Genomic DNA, 23,386 nt, shown 5'->3' on the forward strand with positions numbered 1-23,386 from the left:
AAAGCAGATCTTTCACTCTGAAGCATCATTACAAAGAACTCTGAGGCCAGGCCGTTCAGAGTGTGCCATGTTTTCTTGAGCTGGCAGCTCTTTCCTGTCTACCCTCCTGCCTGAATCCTACGCCTCCACAGACTGCAAGTGACTGTACACTGATTGCTTTTGCTGTCTGTGTCCTGGGGAGCCTCTTCTGCCCTTGTCCTCTCACAGTGACAGCCTTGGTAAAATCAAGCTTTTAAACCAGCACCATGGAGGGAGGTTGGTTGTTCTGACCAGCAGGGGGCAATGCTGGCAGTGGATACTGTGCATGTTTATGCTGGCCAGTGTTTGCTGAGAACCATACAACCCTGACCACCACACAGCTTCCTCTCCTGAAGGGGCACTCTGGGTAATCCCTGATAATCTTTAATCTCTTAGATTTAAATATGTATTCATAGACTATGGTATGGTAAAATAATGTTTGGAAATAAAATACTTTGCACTCCCCATGTGTAACTCAAATGAGTAACTTCAAGTTGGAGGAAGAGAGAGAGAGAGAGAGAGAGAGAGAAAATCATTCCTTTTTTGTTCTGAGATCATTGGAGATTCACCTGTAGTTACAGTAAGTAAAGCAAGAGAACGGTGTGTTCTCTACCCTTTGTCCCACGATAGTAACCGATTGTAAAACTGGATTGCGTTGTCTTCAGGCCAGGCATCTACATGGACACCACTGATGTCCACAAGCAGAAGGGTCCCTCAGGCTGCCCTCTTACAGGCACATCCCTGTTGCTGGGACACTCCTCTGTTACCCCTGGTGGCCACTCCTCTGTCCTCTGTCTCCACATTCTCTTTGATTCAGGAGCAGTTTATGAAGAGAAACAGGCAAATGCAGTCTCCTGGGGCGTGCATGCATGGAGGTGCATTGTTGTCATACACATCAATTTATTCACTTTTTCCTCTTCATACATGTGTCCTGTTACAGTCCCACATAGCATTCTGTGGAATGGATGAATGACTTTCTCTAATCTTTCCTGCACTGAAGAACACCTGAACTGTTTCCCGCTGGCGTGAGCTATGAAGGAAGCTTCTGTGAACACACATGAGGAGTGTTTGCATGTTTGTTTCTCTGGCAAAATGGCTGGCAGTGTAGTGGCTGGGTTAAATGTGTGCCCTCCAGTTGCCCATGTTTGGTCTCCAGCTGTCCGCCGGTGTGCCAGCATGGCTGCACCCGCTCAGGTTTCCCCACTTCCTTCGTGCCGTCTGCAGGTGCCATGGGCATCTGCATTAGCTGAGCTGTGCTGACCGTGGGTGGCCGCGCATGCTGCCTCCCCGACCTGATGGCCAGTGACTTCTAGCACCTTTTCATTCCCGTGCTCCCATGGGGAGTCCTTCAGCCCATTTTCTCCCATGTCCTTTTCTAGTTTTTCGTTTTTTAACTGTGATTACTTTAGATATCGAAAGCTGCTCAGTTCTCATTGTAACACTGGTTCTTTAGTAGACATGTGTATTTCAGCACTCATTTTTGGTCTTTCCGTACACATTATAAAATTCCTTGCAAAGGAAAAATGTTTTATGTAAATTTTGAATGAGTTTAACTTACTGTTTTTTACTTGTGTGGATCGTGCTTTTGCTGACATGTCCAAAAACCCTCGGCTAAAATCTTGAGGATTTTCAAGTAGTTTTAAAACTTTGCCTTTTATATTTAAAGTAATGATCCTTTTGAGTTCAGCGGTGGGTGTTCGAGTTTGGTATTTTATTCCAGCCTCATGTATTGCTTTGGGAAATACAGAGTGTGGTTGAGAATGTCTGTTTTCTGATGAGGGGCTTGTGCCACTGACAGTCTCTGTCCTGTGGTCAATAAAGTCACAGTGAGCATGCGTCTGTGGTGGCAGAGGCCTTTTGACATTTTCCAAAACGCAGGATCAGCGTGTTCCCATCCAGATCACTAGACTTTGATAGAGTTGAGGCTTGAGTTGATGAACCTTACTTTCAAGGGCCTTAACTCAGAAACAGGGAGGACTGCAGAAAAAAAAAATCTAAGACAAATGTTTTGCAAACTACATGCAAAGGGTTTGTGTCCAAGCTGTTGGCGCTGGGCACACAGCACCGTAGGAGCCAGGAACTATGCCAGCACATCCCTGGCCCAAATCTCAATGCCAGCGGTGCCAGCCAGGCCCAGATAGTGTGAAAACAAGTGGTCATGGGTGTGCTCCATGATGTGTTAAAGATGAGCACTGAAGTAAAAGAAAAACCAACTATTACATGAAATCTCAACCAGTTGCCTGCCACACTCCCACATTCTGTACTGTGCTCTTCTTTCCTGGCATGCGACACCTTCCAGTATACTCAAATTTTCCCTTTTAATCCTTTCTTATCTCCTCCCAGAGGAATCTGATCCCCACACAGCAGAAATTCAAATGCATTTACAGACATTTTCTGTATACCTAGACTGTGAGCTGTTGGGAACATTTTTGAATCCATGAATGTGATAATTGTGGGGGGGTGCAGTGCAACTTTCTTCTATGCCTACCCCCAGCCCCCAAAAGGGCCTTCTTTTTAGCAATTGCTTAACTTTTGGGAAATAAAAACATATTTTTAGCTAACCCTGATTTTTGCTTTTGTGAATTTTATGTCCGAGGGTTGAAGAGTCCCCTACCAGATCATACTAGTCTGAAAGGAGAAAGTTGGCATGGGAATCCTCCCTATCTTAATGAGACTGCTGAGAAGGTTGCCTCGGGTTGACCCACATCCAAGGCTGCCCTTCCTGTGATGCTGGCTGGTGCAGAGCCGGCCAGGGACATGTTGTGAGGGAGTGGGTGGCAGTGGGACTGTGCCCTTGACCCACTAATGTTTGTGAGATTTAGAGTGGAGACCACCAGTGTCCAGCTTGGGGCAGGCTCTTGCAGTTGCCTTAGAGTTCGTGACATCTTGTTTTACAGGAATTGAAACTCAAAGCAAATGATGAATTCTCCCACCAGGACTGCCATTGGTTGGCACAGTTCGCATGGATAAATGTGTCAGCTTTTGCATGTTGGCTTCCTGTTTGCACCATGGCACTGGAGAGAGATGTTCTAAAACATTTGTGTTTTAGAAAGAATATCTTTGGTTGAGCACTGGACAGAAGTCAGGAGAGCATAGAAGAGGCAGTGGGGAAGCTGTGAGGAAGACCAGATGGTTAGGGAGCAGAGAGAGATAGAGGAGGAGGGTGGGGACCTCGGGGCTGATGGCACCAGCCACTCTACAGTTCCTCAGCCCACACCTGTGCCCCAGGGATCACTGTAACCCCTAACACAATGTCAGTGCTAAATCAGTGGCTCAGGAAAGAGCTTATGGAATAATAGCAAGGAATAGCTGTGTCCATATTCAGTACAGATGCAAGTTGTGTTTGTTTTCTGTCATGGGTTGGCTGCCCCAGGATGCAGACTGCACAGGTGTTTGTGTGTCTAAGTGACGTCAGGAAACATGCAAAGAAGACTTTATGCACTTTATAGGAGATGGCCTACACCTTAGTTTTCATTGCAGTGATATAGCAACATGGTTCTTAGTATCAAAGGATTATTTTAATTGGCATGAGATTGGAATCCCCAAGAGCTCCTCCTCACGCAGGCGCTCGCTGCTCTCACGGCTGCCTGTGCTGTGGGAGACCTGGTCTGTGTGCTTTGCTCTGAACCAGAGCAGTTTGGATTATCTGGGCTGGATGCAGCTGAACAGGCAGCAGGACAGTCCCTTAGCTACCAGTGCGCCTGCAGCAAGTGCCTTTATGATCTGAAATATCGCAGGTGATCCCGTGGGACATTGAAAGGGACGCGGTTGATGGCCTCAGGAGTGGTGCCTTCCGTCTTCTAAAGTAACCGAGGGAGAAGAGCGATGCAGCTAGAAATAGTGTTTCCATCTCCTAGGCGAGAAACGAGAATGAGTCAGTCACCAAAACCCCATTTGGACAAAAAGTATTTAAGAGAAAAATGAGTCAAAGGAGAATGTAACCCACAGAAGACACAGTCACGGGAGAAAGAGGAGCTGGCTTTGTTGGTGACTCTGCTGTGACCTGGAGCTCGAAAACCAGTTTCTGCCCTGTTCCCAGCCCCAGTGAACACCCTCCCACAGTTCATAACCAGAGGAAAAAGGCAACATTTATTTCAGAGACCTGGCCAGCGCTTTCTCACAGCGTAGTTGTTTCCACCCAGCCATGTCTTATTACTTTATTTAAAACCATTCTTGATACCCTGGAACCTTTTTATTTTTATTTTGTACTTCTAAAAGGAAAACCATTAAGGGTTAGGAGTTCACTCCAAGTTGAGTGAGTCTTGGTTTATGACTTACTGCTAATGTCAAGTCATCTTTGAACGCATACAAGCAAATCCATGCCTGTTGTCCATGTACACACACACACACACTGAAAAGCCCCATTCTCACATGCTTGGCATGAAGTCCGGTTGATTTTGCAGGTAAAGGGCTGCTGTTTATTACAAAGCACAGATTTCAGGAGGACCTAGTGTCTTACCTGCATGCTGCAAAATTATCATGATATTCCACTGGGAATTTGAAAGCTTACTTTCGAACTTGATGAAACCCTCACACTATCAAAGGACATAGAACTGTTAGTGCACCTGCTGCCTCACTTGCTGGTTTTCTGGGCACTTTTGCTTGGAAGTTTAAGAGGTCTTTCTGGAGTAAATGTGCTCCGTGATTACCTAAATTTAGGATAGACTGGTTTAACCAATAGTAAATAAAACTCAGATAACAATACACAAGTTTTGTTTTTATTTATTTGTTTTTTGTTTGTTCACTGAGGAACAGTTCTGAGCCTGCCACAGTAACATGCAATGTAAGTCCAGAGAATGAGACAGGGTCCCTAGCAGGTGCTTGTCCAAGTTCACATGCTCCTTTTGACTCTAAGAGATGAGTTCTGCAGAACACATGATTTGTGGAGCCAAAGTTGTGGCATAACGTTGTAAAGCTGCTGGCTGAACTGCTGCTATCTGTCGGGTTGCTGGTTCATGTCCCAGCGGCTCCAATGCATTTCCACAGGTTCAGGGAAAATCAGAAGTGGAGTAGGGGAAATCCTAAAAATAAATTCTGCTCCAATTCTGATTCTGCCCCTAGCTGAAGGTCTGAGAAAAGCAGCAGAGGACACTCCACCTGCTTGGGCCCCTTTTACCCACTTGGGAAACCTAGATGAGGCCTGGCCTTGGCCTGGCATAGCACTGGCTGTTGCAATCATCTGTGAGCTGAGTCAGTGGATAAAAGAACTCTTTTTCTCTCTCTCTCCCCATTCTCTCCCTTTCCCTGTAAGTCTTACTTTCAAATAAACAAATTGTAAAAAAAAAAATGGTTTGCGTGGCTGGTACCACTATTAAATTTTAACTAGTGTGCAAAGTGTGATTTTAATAAATGTCAAAAATTTAATATAGGGAATTGATAAAAAAATCTGTAGGGTTATAAAATTGGAATGAGATTTTTTTTCTCTGTTTTCTCTTTGGCTTGCTTTCTAAATTTTTGTTCTTAAATTATTTAAATTCCATATTTTACAGATTCTTTTAAGGAATGGTATATTTAGTATGCCTATTACTATATAATGATTGTTTTAGAACTATTTACTTTTTGAATTTTCAGGTGATTTGTCATTTCATTTACTTGAAAGGCAGACCAAGAAAGAGTTAGACAGACAAAAGAAATCTTCCATATGGTGGTTTACTTCCCATTGCCTGCTCCAGTCAGGGTGGGGGCCCAGCCAAAAGTTGGAGGCAGGAACTCAGCCTGGGTCTCCTGTGTGGGTTAAGGGCACCCAGACACTCGAGTGTCACCTGCTGTCCCCCAAGGTGCACACTGCCAGGAAGCTGTGATCAGAAGCAAGCAGCTCGGACACTTTGGCATAGATTGCAGGTGTTCCAGGCAGTCTCAACTGCTGGGCCATCTACTTGCCTCATTTTGCACTTATCTATAAATAGTTTTAAATCCCATCAAGGGAATTCAAGAAGTTGATGGAAAAGTATATTTTGAAAAAAAAATCATTCATATGTTTCAAGAAGTGTTATACCATGATAAACCTATTTTTATCCAATTTTTTTTACCAGTTTTTGAAGTCCCCTCATACAAATTGAAAAACAAATATTCCTTTTACTTAAAACTGTGATGTGAACATGACCACTTGTCTGAGAAGGACAGAGGACTGCCTTGTTTTTGAAAGGCAGCCCAGTGGACGATGTTGTACATGTGTATGGGACTTGATTATTACGACTGGTTTTTGTCCCTGTTTGAAGAGAGGAACCTTGCTGTGAACCGGACCTAGTTAGTGCTAGAACTTACAGGAGCGTTGCATAGCAGGAAAGCAGGCTTGTGGCCACAGGTGACACGGGAGCTCAGGGCAGGTGCTGTTTCTGTGTGATTCTGGGGATTGAAGCCCATGAAATTCACTCTGCTGTCAGTGTTGCCTTATGGTTCAGATCTCATGATGTTCTAGCTACGAGTTACACACCCTGAACAGCACTGCCATCAATGCCTTCTCTGCCAGGACATGCTCGCTCTGTCCCTGTCTGCCCATCCCCGCAGCTCCCGGGAGGACATGGAAACTGTGCCAGTGTGTGCCCATCCCCGCAGCTCCCGGGAGGACATGGAAACTGTGCCAGTGTGTGCCCATCCCCGCAGCTCCCGGGAGGACATGGAAACTGTGCCAGTGTGTGCCCATCCCCGCAGCCCCCGGGAGGACATGGAAACTGTGCCAGTGTGTGCCCATCCCCGCAGCTCCCGGGAGGACATGGAAACTGTGCCAGTGTGTGCCCATCCCCGCAGCTCCCGGGAGGACATGGAAACTGTGCCAGTGTGTGCCCATCCCCGCAGCTCCCAGAGGAAATGGGAAACTGTGCCAGTGTGTGCCCATCCCCGCAGCTCCCAGAGGAAATGGGAAACTGTGCCAGTGTGTGCCCATCCCCGCAGCTCCCGGGAGGACATGGAAACTGTGCCAGTGTGTGCCCATCCCCGCAGCTCCCGGGAGGACATGGAAACTGTGCCAGTGTGTGCCCATCCCCGCAGCTCCCGGGAGGACATGGAAACTGTGCCAGTGTGTGCCCATCCTGCAGCTCCCGGAGGAAATGGAAACTGTGCCAGTGTGTGCCCATGCCCGCAGCTCCCGGGAGGACATGGAAACTGTGCCAGTGTGTGCCCATCCCCGCAGCTCCCGGAGGAAATGGGAAACTGTGCCAGTGTGTGCCCATCCCTGAAGCTCCCGGAGGAAATGGAAACTGTGCCAGTGTGTGCCCATCCCCGCAGCTCCCGGAGGAAATGGAAACTGTGCCAACATCCCCAGCAGTGACCCTTCCTCAATCTGCCAAGCTTCCTTGCTGCTGCAGAGTGCGTGCAGGAACCAGCACATCCCTTCCATCTCCACTGGGGATTCTGCATTCCAATGACACGAATGCTCTAATGGTAATGAGAAAGGTGACGTGTTGGATATCACACTGCATGCTTAAGCTGTGTCTGGGACTGAGGGGCTCTGCTCCCAATATTGTAATAAACCCTTTGAAAATCCATCCAGTGAACACATAGTAAAGATACAGAATGGAACTGTTCTGAGCTTTTCTAAAGGTATCCTAATGAAGATTCCACAGTGCTTCCGTCATGTAAAACACGGAGATTGGCTTTGTGTGGCAGCCGCTGCCGACCACAGGTCACATCCGGCTTCCACTCCGAGTCATGTGACCCACGGAGATTGGCTTTGTGTGGTAGCCGCTGCCGACCACAGGTCACATCCGGCTTCCACTACGAGTCATGTGACCCACGGAGATTGGCTTTGTGTGGCAGCCGCTGCCGACCACTGCTGACATCCGGCTTCCACTCCGAGTCATGTGACCCAGGAAGACAAGGGAAGCCCAGTGCCTTTCTACTGTTGACGATGTTAATACACCATTAGAACTCCAGAAGATGTTAATACACTATTAGAACTGCAAGGAGCACTCCGCTCTGAGTCGTGTGACCCTAGGAAGTAAAGCAAAGTCTGGAGCTTCTCTGATGTTGGAGATACAACGGGAGAAGATCAGACACTGTTACCCTCCTGGGGTGCTGTACTCTGAGTAAGAAAGAACATATGTAGTTACAGATGGGGATGTGGCTGGAGGCATACATAAGGAGGCACACATAGCTGTGGACACAGATTGATATGAATATGAATGTTACTGTGGTTATGACAGCAGATATGGATTTAGATAGAGGTGCAAATCTATAAGTAGATGTGTCTAAAGTCCTGCCTATACTTGCACTTATGCATATGTATATGTATAGATATTGAAGTAGATAGGTGTGGGTCCCAATATACATATACATATAGACAAAGATATGATATGGATAAAATATAGTGAGGGATATGGGTGTGCATATGGGCATGGAGACAGATATGGATCTAACCTGACTGGGTGCAGTGTGTGTGGATATTGTAGTCGGCAGACAGATGGAAATAGTTATACACATGGACATACATAGAGATGTAGATATGATGTCTGTGTCCATTTAGGTATATAACTGACCAAGACAAACTGGCTTTTAGGTGAACTGATGCTATCTAGGAGGTGCGAAGAAGGCTTGTATTGTCCCTGCTACATCACAGAATCAAATGTGAGCCCCGTTGGGGTAGCTGAGCCTTCAAATCCAAAAGTCACTGTGGCTACAGTGCCAGCGTCAGAGGGTCACACACATTGTCTACACAATGATGGCATCATCACATGTGGAACACCACAGGAATCACTCAGAAGTAATAAAGAATGAATAGAAAGCAATGTACTGTATGAGTGGCTGGTTATGTTTAAAAATCATCCGAACTCGGGCCTGGAGCAATAGTGTAGTGGTTAGGGTCCTCACCTTGCACATGCCAGGATCCCATGTGGTCGCCGGTTCTAATCCCAGCGGCCCTGCTTCCCATCCAGCTCCCTGCTTGTGGCCTGGAACAGCGGTTGAGGATAGTCCAATACCTTGGGACCCTGCACCCGTGTGGAGACTTGTGTGGAGACCCGGAGGAGCTCATGGCTCCTGGCTTCAGATTGGCATGGCTGCAGCCATTGCGCTCACTTGGGGAGTAAACCATCAGACACAAGATTTTCTTCTCTGTCTCTCCTCTCTGTATATCTGCCTTTCTAATTAAAATAAATAAATCTGTAAAAAAAAATCCGAACTGTCACATATTCTTACTAAATGAAATTTACAAGAGAAAAAAGGTGCTTAGAAAATATAAAAATTATGGTAGGTAAAAGCTGTGAGATTAAAAGAGAAAGAAGATAAAGTAAGCAAATTGATGAACACAAAGATACAAATAATATTCAACAATATAAAACACTATGATGTTATAATGTATAAAGTTAATGATAGCTAATTGGTAATGACAATGTCTATTCTTTTAATAAAACTGTAAGACTTGACGCAATTAGTCAATCATGAAGAAGCAATAAAAACTAAGCTGTTCTAAGGTTTGGGAGATGAAAGATATTATAACTGAATACAGACCAATATTCCTGTTGCTTAAATACAACATATGAATTGAAATGAAGGTAGAAGAACCCACCAGCACCAAAGCAAACAGAAGAGGAGGACAGCAGGACTGCGCACACAGCACAAGTTCAGATGGTTTTGGTTAATCCAACAGAGGGGAGGAGACAGTGGCTTTCCTACAACTCAACCATTAGAGAGCAGGATTTCCAATTGAATTAAAAATACCACCTGAGGGGTTTGTGCTCAGCCTGGTAGGGTGTACCGCATCGAAGTACCTGAGTTGATTCCAGCTTCCTGAAAGTCATCAATGATGATTCAGGCAGTCAGCTTCCACGTGGGAGTCTTACATTGAGTTTCCAGGTCCGAGTTGGACCCAAGACTAGGCCAGATCATTGCAAGCTTTGGTGGAGTGAATCAATGGATGACAGCATGTTCTCTCTGTCTCTCTCTCTCTCCTTTCTATTTGGAGGTCATGTGCAGAGCAGCCACATGCACAAGAATTCCTGTGACTTGCAGGGATGTGGCTCAGGTGCCTGTGGGCAGGAGGTGGCATAGACACACAGTGAGAAACTACACAGCACTGACAGTAAGCCTGAGAGGCATGCCTGAGCACACTGACTCAGAGACAGAAAACTCCCAGAACTTGTGTGGTGCTGTGAATATCAGTTACAGCCTAGGAGACAGGGAGCCCACACAGCAGCTGTGAGGATGTGTAGTGTTAACAACAGTGGTCAGGAAGCCAAGGAGTGACAACATGGAGCCATGTGGAGTGCAGGGGGATGGCAGGGGAAGCAGTCACAGGGCTGTCTCTGTGTTGATGCATTGATGATGCTGTTTCTTACATCCTAAGCAGGCAGCACAGATGCTCATTCAGTTCTTGCTAGGCGGTAGATGCTTGTACAGACGTAACGGAGACCACTGAGCGATAGGTTCAGATGGCCTTTGCCCTCAGCTCAGCCGGCAATGGGGAAGGGAGACCAGCCCACCAGTACTCAAGCCGCGTCTTGGCAATGGGCTTGAGGACTGGTCTCTCCCATTATTCATTGAAGAGCAGTGTGCTCAAGAGATTGTTGGTGCTAATTAAGTTCTCAGCACCGGGCCTGGGTGTGAAGCGGAACCTTGATGTCTGAGTGTGGTCCACTTTCTGTCAGGCCTTTGGTTCTGTGGCTTGCGTCCTCTAATATTTCACTCCGTCCACTCCGACTCTCTTACGAAGTGTCCTCAGCCACATGCAGTAGAGGTTGGTCTTCCCAACTCCTGCCTTTCTAGATGAATGCATGTCCTTGACCTGGCTCTGCACCAAACCAGACTCCTGAATGTACAAAGCAAAAACAATGAGCAAAGACTCTAGGTCCTTTTATCTGCACTGGCAGGATGCTAGGCTGGATGTGACACTGCTCTGTTGGGCAGAATGCAGCAGGTTCACCCTGGGTGTGACACAAGGCCTGACTTGCCTCGACACAGCCCCTAAGAGGAATGTACTTGAGCAGAGGGCAGGGGCAGTGAGCTCATTATTTAAGCTGAAAGCAAGAAAGGAAGTTTTTAAAATTTTTCAATTTCTAAGCTTGGGATTATTACGGGGTATTGGTGTAGTTTTTCTGATAATGTACAGCCCTTAGTGTTATAGGAATTGGTGGGAGTAACCTCTTTTTCTGCCTTCCGGCACCTGTTAGTATAAGGCCGGCATTGAGGGCTGCACCACGATACCAAGTCTGAGCTGGAGGGAGATGTCTCTGGCTGGGTGGCAGGCATGGCTAGAACTGCCTGAGCAATGTTCTATACTTCTTGTGGTATGGACTGGCAGTGCACGGCCGCTGGGTGGCTAGACATGGCTGGGAGCTGCCCGAGCAACATGCTGTTAGGAGCATTGGGCACAATGTTCTGTATGTGTGGAGGCATCGCCTAGCAGTGCACGGCCTCTGGGGGGCAGGCACAGCTGGGGGCTGTCAGAGCAACATGCTGTTAGGGACATTGCATGCAATGTTCAGTACCTGCTTGGCAGATGTCAGCCTCTCCTCGGCTGATTTGTTGCCAGAAGGACTGAGACATGGCTGATACAGCTTTTTGTAAGGTTAGTTGACCATACAATGTGTTGTGAAAATGTAGTGTGCACGCCCTTTGGATGTGAAATGAGGTAATTGATCATTTTGCCGAGGTGATGGCCCCCATGGGACCTATGTTGTCTTGGCTGAGGCTGACCAGTGGTCTCCTCTGGCCCCTTTCCTTGTCTCTGGAATGACAATGAAGGTGATTGGTCACTTGCAGTGGCAGATTTTAAGACCTTTGTTTCCCCCCAGTTTTGTTGTTTTCAAGGTTGGTTGAGATCGGTTAGTTCTAAGTATGTGTTTTCATTAAATTATTGCTAAAGGTACAATTAGAGGAGTGCATATGGATATGTGTGCAGCTAGTGTTTGCATGGGTGACAGTCGTGAAGCGGTCTGTAATTGGCTGTGATTTCATTAAGTTCACTGTGAACACACTCAGGATTCGTGTTATTGAACGTATCCCTGGGAGCATAGGTTGCATTTACACCTCACATGTAGGCATGTAGGAACCACTTTTACTAACCTTGTGGTGTCTGTTCCCTCAGCATCAGTCGCGTCTACCTGCAACGACCCAGGGATGCCCCAGAATGGTACCCGTTATGGGGACAGCCGGGAGCCAGGCGACACCATCACCTTCCAGTGCGATCCTGGGTACCAGCTTCAAGGACAAGCCAAGGTCACCTGTGTGCAGCAGAACAACAGGTTCTTTTGGCAACCGGACCCTCCGACGTGCATAGGTACCGTGCTGTAGAAGGCAGGGCTTGAATTGCTGGAAGTGACTGTGTGGCTATTAAAAGTGCTCTGCAAAGGGGTCAGGTCTTCAGAACTCTGCCCAAAGAGGTTGTTTAACGTCCCTGGGCTCTCCGAGACTCTCCTGAAGTTTTATTGCAAACCTTTGAACTTTATTTTATTAGGGGAAATAAAGGAAGTAGTTTAGTTAATGCATAGTAACTGACATTTATCTAGCATTTCCTGTCCTTAGCAAGTCTTGTATAAATATAGATCAAGCAAATTACTATAATTTCAAATTCCAGGTGACTCAAAATTGGTGACATACCATTGCTGCTCTCATTTTTAATATGGAAAATGGCCTTAAGCAAAAACCTACTCTCTGAAAAGTGCTTTCTCTTCCTAGATTTTCCCCTATAACATCAGCGCATTTTAAATAAAACGCCCAAACTAGACATTGAAGTAGTAATGACAAAATGGAGATGAAAGCTGAGACTTGTTTCTAAAATCCATTAAAATTTTATAGTTTGGCCTTATTAAAAAGGTAGCAATTGTACAGATGTTGATTTGCATATCCATCAAGGTGATCAGGGCAATATACATTTTTATATGAAATTGCAATTTCCTGCAGTTGATTTCTTTATCCAAGTAAGTATTTTACCATAAAATAGCTAGCCGAGAGTAATCCATCATAATATAATAAAAAGACTCGATCAAACTTTCGTACTTTAATGAACTGTCACAATGTCATTAGTGCATCTTCATAATCTGTTTAAGAAGTTGAACTGTAACGTGTAAAGGGAAGGTGTGGTCGTGAAATGGTAGTTGTGGATTGGCTGTTTTTGCAAAGGGGCGCCGTGAGGGGATTTACTCTCCTGGGAGGATTTCTACTATCACAAACCTCACAGAAGTCCAGATGCACTCCTGCTTCAGCGTAGACTGGGGTCTATGCCCTGTCTACCTCCCGTAATCATTGCTTCATGCCTGTCATATCAAGCAGAGTTTTCAAGAGACGTGCAAGAGTCCTGCGTGTTTCTATTTAAGGTGGAATAATTACCTGTACATGCAACGATCATTTTAGACCAGTGGCCAATATTCAAAGAGGACCAAGCCTACAGAGGAAAGTATTCAAAAACAACGCAACTGTCTGCTGAGCTCTTGAAGCAAATGTTGCTTTTCAACACCTAGTTAAGAAGTGTGGCCATCTTTCCAACCAATCTATAGTCTTGGTTCGTTTATCTCCTAGTTCTTCATTTTGACCAGTAGGTGACCACTCTCATCCCTTGAAAACAGAAACAGCTCCAGGTGCAAGCAGAGTTCAGCCGTGGGCAGTTAAATGGCAACTAACCCCACTGACTCATTTAGGGATTGTGGAATGGAACAACGGTAATGTATTTTGGGACTGTGTAAGATATCTTTTAATACCAACATCAATTTTTCCCTGAGAAAAGAGGCATATGTCCTCTGTGGAAATCTGCTGAGTCCCATGTAACCATGTGTTAGCACTCACACAAGTTTCTAGAAATGTGACACACTTTTTTTAAAAAAGATTTATTTATTTTATTACAAAGTCAGATATACACAGAGGAGGAGAGACAGAGAGGAAGATCTTCCGTCCGATGATTCACTCCCCAAGTGAGCCGCAACGGCCGGTGCTGCGCTGATCCGAAGCCGGGAACCTGGAACAGCTTCCAGGTCTCCCACGCGGGTGCAGGGTCCCAATGCATTGGGCCGTCCTCGACTGCTTTCCCAGGCCACAAGCAGGGAGCTGGATGGGAAGTGGAGCTGCCGGGAGGGATTAGAACCAGCGCCCATATGGGATCCCGGTGCGTTCCAGGAGAGGACTTTGGCCGCTAGGCCACGCCGCCGGGCCCATGACACACTTTTAAATCATTCTGCCACTTTATCAAGAAAGATGTGTGTGTGTGCTGCAGAAGTGTCTACAGCAGGAAACGCCCCGTTGCTTATTTGGGGGCAATTGCTATTAACATATGAATACATAATGCAGTCTATAATGATCTTGCAAATGTGTCTGCCATCTGCCAAGTGTTGCGAAGGGCAGCATGTGCAGAAATGCTTTGTAACTGCGTTTGTTGACCAGTGAGCGTCTTTTGTTTCCTGTTTTGACGCACTCCCTTTGCAGCGCAGCTGTACGTACCACCATGAACCTACACGACCTGGGGTCCACCAAGATGATTTATCCAGTCCCTTGTCATTTGGGAGCTATGTCAAAGACAGTTGTAACAAACATACTTTGTTACAAACACGTGCACAACCATTGATGAATGCCATGTTTCAACAAACACTGTTTCTCAGATTCTCAAATGTCTGGCACCCAAATTAAGCATGTTGCCGAGCTTCTCCTTCTCTTGGGGCCATAGGTCATTTGAATTCATTGCTTCCTGATCCACAAGCTAATTTCTTCTTACTGGAGGAGTCCCTCTTGCTGCCTACTCGGCTGACTATGCTCAGTGTCTGGGCCGTCCCCTGTTGCATGGGATCCCTTGTGTCCAACAGCAGTCACCTGCTGTGAGCTCTGCTGGTGGTTGGCTCAGGCAGTTGTCTTTCATACTTTGCAGAGTTCTGCAAACATTGTTCCCTTTGTGTCTGCAAGCACTCAGTCTCCAGATCTGAAGACCTCACTACTTCCTTATTCTGTGCAGAGTCCTTCAAATATCTCCGCATTTTCCATTTCCTGGGATGCCACAAGTACCCCACCCTTTTTTTCTTTTATTTCAGAGTTTCACTTGATTTTTTCTTCTTATTTACTTGAAAGGGAGATTAGAGAAACAGAGAGAAATAGAGACAAATAGACAAATCCATCCACTAATTCTCTCTGAAAAGCTTCAAAGCATTTCGGGCCAAGGATGAAACCAAGATTCCAGAGAACAGTTGGGGTCTCCCTGTGGTGATGGAGTCCCAGGTATTTGAGCCATCATTACGAGCTTCGTCCCTAAGTGCCCATGATGAGGAAGCTGGAGTGAGAAGTGGAGGGGGGCGTCCGAAGCAGGGCACAGGCGTGCCTTTTTACCCCTTGGTTCCTCAATTGGCTATTGTTTTTATTTTATTTTCCTAACTCCAAACAGAGAAAGTCCCTTTCCAAGAGTTTCCCAGTCTCTGAGTTGCATTTTCTAGTAAATTCTAACCCTATCAAATATTTTGCTGCCAAGTGAAGCAAAAACGAGGAATACCAGACTCCAAGACAGAACAAACAAGACACAACTTCCTAATTCCCTCCGTCGCCTTGTGGAAAGTGCCTCCTGCTACACGCAGCATGAAGACAGTATCCCTGTATTGCCTTTAAAGCAATATTTCAGTCAAATCCCTTAACGTCCCCGGCCGGTCACAGCCTAAAGCAAGTGTCCCGGATCTGTCACTTTTCATCTTGCAAAGCCTACAGGGTGTAAAACCCTCTAGACCTTTAGGTACCATCTTCCTCCCTAATCGGGCTGCACTCCAGTCCTCTCAGCACCCACTGCTGGAGTTCTCGTCCTGCGAGAGCTGATTAGACACTTGTGTCCACACAGCTTATGAAAATAAAGTCACAAACTGGGGGAAAAACAGAATGAGCTGTGTGTGAGCATGAAAATTTTATCCTATGACTCTTGGGCTTGCCTCTACAGAAACGAACTGTAAATATTGTGGTACCATAAATCTGCCTGTTATTATATTGTAAGATTATCACAAAAATACTGAAATTATTCTCATTGTTCTTCTGGAAAAGTTCCTTTTTAAGGATGTGAAATGAGCATTTGAGGGCTTATCCATCCCACGGAGCAGGAAGCCCACACTTGCACCTTCTTTCCTTTTATTTTTTAAACGGATGTTTTCCCATTTGATATAAATGTCTACAATTAAGATCTTTTCCCCACCACTGTTTTTTTCTGGAATGTATTTGCCATCAGTGATGTGAAGTAAGATTTGTAGGTTTTTTTTTTCTTTTCTCTTTTTTTTTTAATTTATTCATTAGTTACATTGTATTATGTGACACAGTTTCATAGGTACTGGGATTCCCCCCACCCCTCCCCAAACCCTCCCACCATGGTGGATTCCTCCACCTTGTTGCATAACCACAGTTCAAGTTCAGTTGAGATTCCCTCATTGCAAGCATGTACCAAACATAGAGTCCAGCATCTTATTGTCCAGTCAAGTTCAACGGCTTCTTAGGTATACCATCTCTGGTCTGAAGGCAGAGTCAGCAGAGTATCATCCCGATCAATTAAAAGCTCCAACATACCATCAGCAACAATTTACATCGTTATGGAATTAATTGACATAGTATTGAGTAACCAATATGTTAAAAATAAATGCAAGTTTTTAACCACATTCTGTGACTACCTTTAAGGGCACGTTGCAGTTTATTTATGGTGATTGGGTGAAACAACTTGGTGGCGCTCCAGAGTGTGTGATGTAACTAACCCCGCACCCGGAATCTTCATCTGTAGATAAAAACAAAACACGTGTCTGTGAGCCCAGCAAAGCTGTGATACCTGCTGTGCGATGGAGACTCACAGGAACAGTTCAAAGCATTTGCAAATTCAGTAATAAAAACTGGCCTTGAAACAACAATGGGGATTGTTACACAGCATTGTTGTGTATGCCTGACATAAACTCAAACACATTTAATTCGTAATTGATGGTATTAAAAGGTAAAATGACTGAGACCATATAAAGTCTTTCTAATAATGCATAAACATCATTATAATGACAGAATTTTTTAGATGTCAATGTTCTATCTCAGTTCCTTAATTTATCCCTCAATGTCAATTCGATTTTCGGTGATTTCTTGCAGTTTTGAAGTGTAGGAAGAAATAATGCAGGCTCTGTGTGAACCAGAGGATGTGTGAAATGTTGGATAAATGGATTCATTTTTTAAGCAAGAATTTTCTGGGTAATAAATGTGATCCAGGTATTATGCTAGATATAGGAGAACATAGACATAAGAGTGAACCATCATAGAGGGGTGTTGATACCCCAGGAAACATGCATTCTAGCATAAATAAGCAATTACTTGTAACCCAAAGAAGTGGCCCAAGAACCAGCAGGCGTGAGGTGGTGTTCTGGGATGTTTCCTCTGTGTACTGCTGCAAGTCGGGAGTTGTTCCCATTAAGTGACCTGTTCAGCTGAACTGGATAACATTTAAGATTACAGGAAGAAACTTTCGTTTGCCAAAAGTGTGACAATTCTCCCTTTGTGGAAGGCAGGACCTTGTACCAGGCTAGAATTCATCAATACTTCCACAAAGCATGCAGCTTGTCTGTGTCTTAGCATTGCACCTGCGTTGGGAAGCCCCAGTAGTCTGGTGATGGACCCCTTCTGAAGGCCTCCATGCTGTCTCACTCCACACTGACTGTCCTGTTTCTCTCTCCTCCATGCCCTTGGGAATTCTGCTATTCGGCAGCTGCGTGCGGTGGGAACCTGACAGGCCCTGCAGGTGTCATCTTGTCGCCCAACTACCCTCAGCCCTACCCTCCTGGGAAGGAGTGCGACTGGAGAATCAATGTGAACCCGGACTTTGTCATTGCCTTGATATTCAAAAGGTACCATCTCTTTCCAAACCTCTTGTCTTGGTAGGATCTCAAGTACCACGCCCAGAAATGCCTTCCTTTGTCACTTCCCAGTCTGCAGTTTTACATCTGAGGAAGCCCTGGGTTTTATGTCTAACAGATAGTGTGACTGGCTGCAAAGTGAGAAGCCTGGGAGTGTGTTGCTTTGATTAGGGCTATCGCAATTATGAACAGGCACACACAAGTTACTCTGAATTATTGTTTGCTATCCACACAACAGGGTCTGCATGAAAGCCTCAATTTATAAAGTACTTAGGCAAAGCACTAACAATGCAGCAATACAGTTAGTGTGGTTGCTAGCCAGTGAATGCCTTCATTTCCATAGCATTCAGGCTGACATCCCAGGTGGCACTGGATATGCCATCACAGTAGTCATGAAGACTCCCTCACACTTAGTTGCTATAAAGTATGAACCAGTAGACATCAGTCTTAAAATATGAAAACTTGCTTCTAGAGCATAAAAGTTCAAATACCATGTTTTCCAATGCACATAAATTATACAACACTATCATATGATTAATCCAAGGCCTGTGATGATCCCACTTTACTGAATCCCATGATGTCCAACATTATATTTTGGATATGGGACTATGTGAATATGACAAGATAAGTGGTATTCCCGACCCTTCTGCTCATCTCTTGGTTACCAAGGCAGAGTGTTCCTGAGACTGGTTTACCTGTCAGTAGGGCAGGGTTCCTTTCACAGCTCCTCACTTCTGAGCTCAAGGCTGTTGTGAGCTTGCCTCCACTGTGTTCTGCTCCTGACGAGATCCAAGTTGGGGGAATTCATTTACCTGTAATTTTGAATCTCCAGTGGGAAGATCCACCGACATCTCCTGAATTTACAAAACTGCTATAAGTTTACCAAAGTGTGAATAATTCATTTTTAAAGAGTCATTTTATTATTTTATTTGAAAGACAGAACTACATAGAGAGGAGCAGGAGGAGGAGAAAGAATTTTCGTCCTCTGGTTCACTCCCCAGGTGGCTGGGCCAGTGCAAAGCCCAGAGCTTCTTCCAGCTTTCCGCACGGCTATGGGATCCAAAGACTTAGGCCATCTTTAGTTGCTTTCTCCATTAGCTTAGCATGCAGTGGAATCAGAAGTGTAGTCGTGAACCCATGCCTGTGTGGGATGCCAGAGTGGCATGCCAGCCATGCGAATGCTTCATTATGCCACTCAAGCTGCCTCCCAAACTAGTGAATATTTATAGGCTGTATTTTGGGGTTTATTTGTGGTTTTTGATAATGTTATATTCTAGTACTGTCTCTCTCAAAACCTGCAGGTACTCTGGTTCTGGGAGATTAAAAGTAACAGAACAGGGTGCCTTCTCAGAATTCCCTCCAGTCCCCTGGTCTTGGACCAGTTATCAAGGCCCCTGAAACGCAGCTTGTCTGACAATACCAGGGCAGTTTTATGCATGTTGCTTGTCCTGCACCTGAAGCCCCTGCCTGGAAGAAGGTTGGAATGCCAACTCTCCTAGTGTATCACAGCTCTCAGGGTCTGTGAGTTGCTGACTGACCTCATGTCTCAGCCATTTGACACACCTGCCATTGCTGAGATCCGGGCCCTTTGCATGTTCCTCTGAGGAATTTGTGACTGGCTCTGATGTGGTGGTGGGGCCGTCAGAGTTCTGGGTGGGGGCACAAAAGCTTGTAATGTAGGCTGGATTGCCCAGGCCCTGCAAGGTGCCCTGTTGAAGAGTGAGACTCAATCCAGGGTGCTCTGGGGACAGGACAGGCATCCAGCACAGACCCGGGGCCGGATGTGGAGCATGCGCTGGCTGTGGGCCTCCTGCTGGGGCTTGGGGTCTTTGACCAGGGGCATCTGTCACATTCCTACCAGCTGTGGGGCTCACACCCACATGTGACCCCAGAGAGAAGATGCCTCGAAGACCGCTGAGGCCTGTGCAGATATGCAGGAGCAGAGGGAAAGAGAACACAATATTCCGTAATTTTGTGCACAAATTCCACTCCACGAGTTATCGTGTGTTCCAAAGAGCAGCGAATACGTGAGACAAGTGTGTCTTTTGCATGTTTGAGTTTTTTCAGCGCTCAAGATGTAGTCTTTACTAATGATTGCCTATGCCAGATAGTAGAGAAACAAGGTGACTTTATACTAATGCCATCCTGGAAGTACTCCAAACAACTCCTTGACTTCAGTGAGGCTCCACTTGGCCCACGCAGTCCCTGTTGGTTACTGTGCATGGTAGCTCCAAGCTTTGCATCTCCTTCATTTCTGATTTCATTCCAGAGCTTGTCAAGCAGTCTAAGAGACTTGCTTCAACATCCTTTAGTGAATCCTCCAGGGGGCCTCACACACATGCACACCCCCACACACATACACATTGTGAGTGTGTATATGTATATGTGTGTGTTCATATATGTGAGCATATCTTGGACATCAGCGGGATGTGGGAAGTATGTGGCCGGTGGTGGCCCCAGGGGCCCATCTTTGAGTGTCTGGCAGGACGCAGTGGGGACCTTCTGGTCTCAGAGACTCGAGTCTCCAGAAAAACGAGCGCTACTAAATAGCATGATTCAGACAACAAAACACAAGCAGAATACACTTGGTTCTTGTCATTCAGCATGTCAAGGGGAGGGAGCTGTCCCCATTGAGGCCTTAGGAGACATGAGAGCGCAGGAGCAGAAGAAAGAAAGAAAGGTGAGCATCAGCTGGTGCTTCTTCTGCTGTCTCAGTGGAGTCTGATCACATGCAGAGTTAGAGATGGTCAGTGTCTGATGGGAGAGTGCACGTGTGAGTGTGTGTGTACATGTTTGTATATGTGTGAGTGTGTGTGTGGTATGTGTGCATGTATGTGTGTGAGAGAGAGAGTGTGGATGTATGTGTGTGAGTGACATGTATGTATATACTCCGTCAGGACTCACATCACCTAGAGTGAGGACCACGTCCTGCCCCTGAGAGTCCTGGGTGTGGGCCGTGGCTCCAGAGTGACACAGGGGCGAGGAGAGGAGAGACAGATGGAGGGCAGAGGCAAGACAACACTCAGTGCAGTGACGCCTGCTGTGAGAAGGCGCCCCGTGTGCCAGCACAGTCCTGCTACAGATGACCTGTGTGAGAAGGCGCCCCCGTGTGCCAGCACAGTCCTGCTACAGATGACCTGTGTGAGAAGGCGCCCCCGTGTGCCAGCACAGTCCTGCTACAGTTGACCTGTGTGAGAAGGCGCCCCCGTGTGCCAGCACAGTCCTGCTACAGATGACCTGCGTGCTTGCAGGAAGGAGCGAGTCCCTTTCTAAAGCAAAGCCACACATCAAGAATTTTAGAAATTGCCCAAAAAGGTAACCCTGAGGCTAAACCTTCTTAATAGTAAGCACATTCACATACACAGCAAATATCAGTGAGAATTCATCCTCTTTGAGCCTCGTTTGAACTCCATTTCCTGACTCCCAGGTCCAGGAGAGACATAGTGTGCCTGTGACAAGGTATCTTGTTTCTCTGTCTTCCTTGTCTGCTGTCCGGATCGTGATTAACACTACACAAAGCACTGGATTATGCTTTGTAATTGATGTGGGTGACACTTGTGGCTATTTTAACATTTTGATGATTGTTACCCCAAACTTTTTGATTATACTAATGTTAAAATGTTCTATCGAAAAGCAGAGTGTTTGTGCGATGCTGTTGGTGGTTAGCACGGATGGAATGCAGTAGTTCATGGCATCACACAGTGACATGAGCACGTGCAACACCAGGGGAATGGACACTCGTTGCGCATCACCCTTGCTCTTCTTCCCTGGCAGCTTCAACATGGAGCCCAGCTACGACTTCCTGCACATCTATGAAGGGGCAGACTCCAACAGTCCCCTCATCGGGAGTTTCCAGGGCTCTCAGGCCCCAGACAGAATTGAGAGCAGCGCAAACAGTCTTTTCCTGGCATTTCGAAGTGACGCCTCCGTGGGCCTATCGGGCTTTGCCATTGAGTTCAAAGGTACTGTGGTCAGCTGGGGTTGTGTGGGAAGTAACTTGTGTTATAGTATTATTTTCAGTGCAAACTTGTGCATGACGTCTTGCCAGTCTGTGTAATAGATAAAATGCAGCTATGTGGCTCATCTGCTGGGGAGAGAGCCCTGCTCTGGAGGAGAAAGAAAATCCCACAGAAGCAGTCCCACCTCACCTGAAGGAAGACAAATCCCGAGGAATTCCAGTCCACGTTTGTAACCGTTTAACGTGTGCATGCTGATTGGTATTCCCACAGAGATACTTTCGGTGTATTTTACTGCCATCGTTCTCTTCAGAATGTCTACACGGTAGGACATCTGGGTAGCTCAGTTTCAGAGGAAACGTGTCAGTTGCCCTCCTATGGTTTCTGTTGCCAGCAGATCTGTTTTCCCGGAGCCTGGCACTGGGCAGAGATGTCCCTGCATTACAGAGGGTCACCCTCATGGCCATTGACACCAAGAGAAGACACGCATGTTGCTGTTGAGTTCATGGAAATATATACATATTTTCAAATACGTGTGTCATGAGAACAAAGAGTGCATATTAGAAAGGATTAAATAATTGAATGTTTAATTTAAAAATTAATAAAACCCTTTGCAATGATTTAAAATTTTATATTCAACTTGTAGAGAAAAAGTGTGAAGGAAAGAAGGATTGTGTGACTTTGTTCCTACTTAGTGGATTTAAACTTCCTTCTGTGATTTTTTTTAAATTTTATGGTACAATTCCATAGAGTCTGAAAGGTGCCCTCATTTCCTGCTTGTGGGAATGCAGGACAGTACAACCACCATGGAAATCAGACTCAGAGCGCTTAGAGAATTGCAAATAAACCTGCCATATGACCCGGCTATCCTGCTCCTAGGGATATATCTTTCAGTTTTCCTTAAAAGATCAATTTCTGTGCATGTAATAACCTGCACTTCACTGTGGATGACAGCATGTGCACCTGAGCAATCAGAGGACAGCATGTTCTGCCATTTAGGTCACTGCACTGTGAAGGATTTGCTATAGCATCAGGCAATTCCTTATTGACAGGATTTCACTACAGCACACTTGACTACAACAGAAGCTGGTCTACAGAAGCCAACCAGAAAAGGAAACCAAATCAACAGACAAAACTCCCCATTAAGGCGAGAGACATGTCCTCCATCTTGGCCCTTTGGGGCACCTCGTGATTTCCTCAAAGTGGGCTGTCTCAAGTTAAGCCAGTCACTGGCTCAGTGAATGATGGACATGTGGAATGCTGTTGCATGTGGTAGGACCAACAGACAGACTGTGTTTGGATTGGATGTTCTTGTAGTGGTGTTGCCGTGTAAGCAGGAGCAATGGTTTGCAGTATTTTCAATATTGCCCAGGGGCATCTGCAGTGATGGTGCTGTAGTTTGAGGCAGAGAATCAGCTCTCGGCTGCCCTCAGAGCTGGCCTCGGGGCCAAGGCTCAGGACACTGTGGTGGATGAGCCACAGGGCAGTCAGGCTGTGTAGCAGCGCAGGGTTCAGCCTATCCTGTCCTTCCCCGTCCAGAGCAGGACTCTCCTGGGGCTTGAAGTGGAAGAAACAATGACAGCAAAACACGTGCCTCATGACGTTGTCTAGTTAGGGAACGTGAGCAGTTTAAATAAGACAAGTATCAATGATCATCAC

The 23,386-nt window shown here is 46.0% G+C and overlaps 1 protein-coding gene across 1 annotated transcript in view; it reads left to right on the plus strand.

The window, feature by feature from the left end:
• Positions 1-23,386, plus strand: part of CSMD1 (CUB and Sushi multiple domains 1) — a 652,915-nt gene that overhangs the window by 425,748 nt on the left and 203,781 nt on the right. Inside the window, exons 23-25 of the mRNA XM_058666667.1 lie at positions 12,038-12,229; positions 17,624-17,762; positions 21,546-21,733. Of these exons, the coding sequence (XP_058522650.1) occupies positions 12,038-12,229; positions 17,624-17,762; positions 21,546-21,733 (519 nt within the window). The remainder of the gene's footprint in view (positions 1-12,037; positions 12,230-17,623; positions 17,763-21,545; positions 21,734-23,386) is intronic.

The sequence above is a fragment of the Ochotona princeps genome, chromosome 7 (assembly GCF_030435755.1).
Source record: "Ochotona princeps isolate mOchPri1 chromosome 7, mOchPri1.hap1, whole genome shotgun sequence".
NCBI classification, from domain to species: Eukaryota; Metazoa; Chordata; class Mammalia; order Lagomorpha; family Ochotonidae; genus Ochotona; species Ochotona princeps.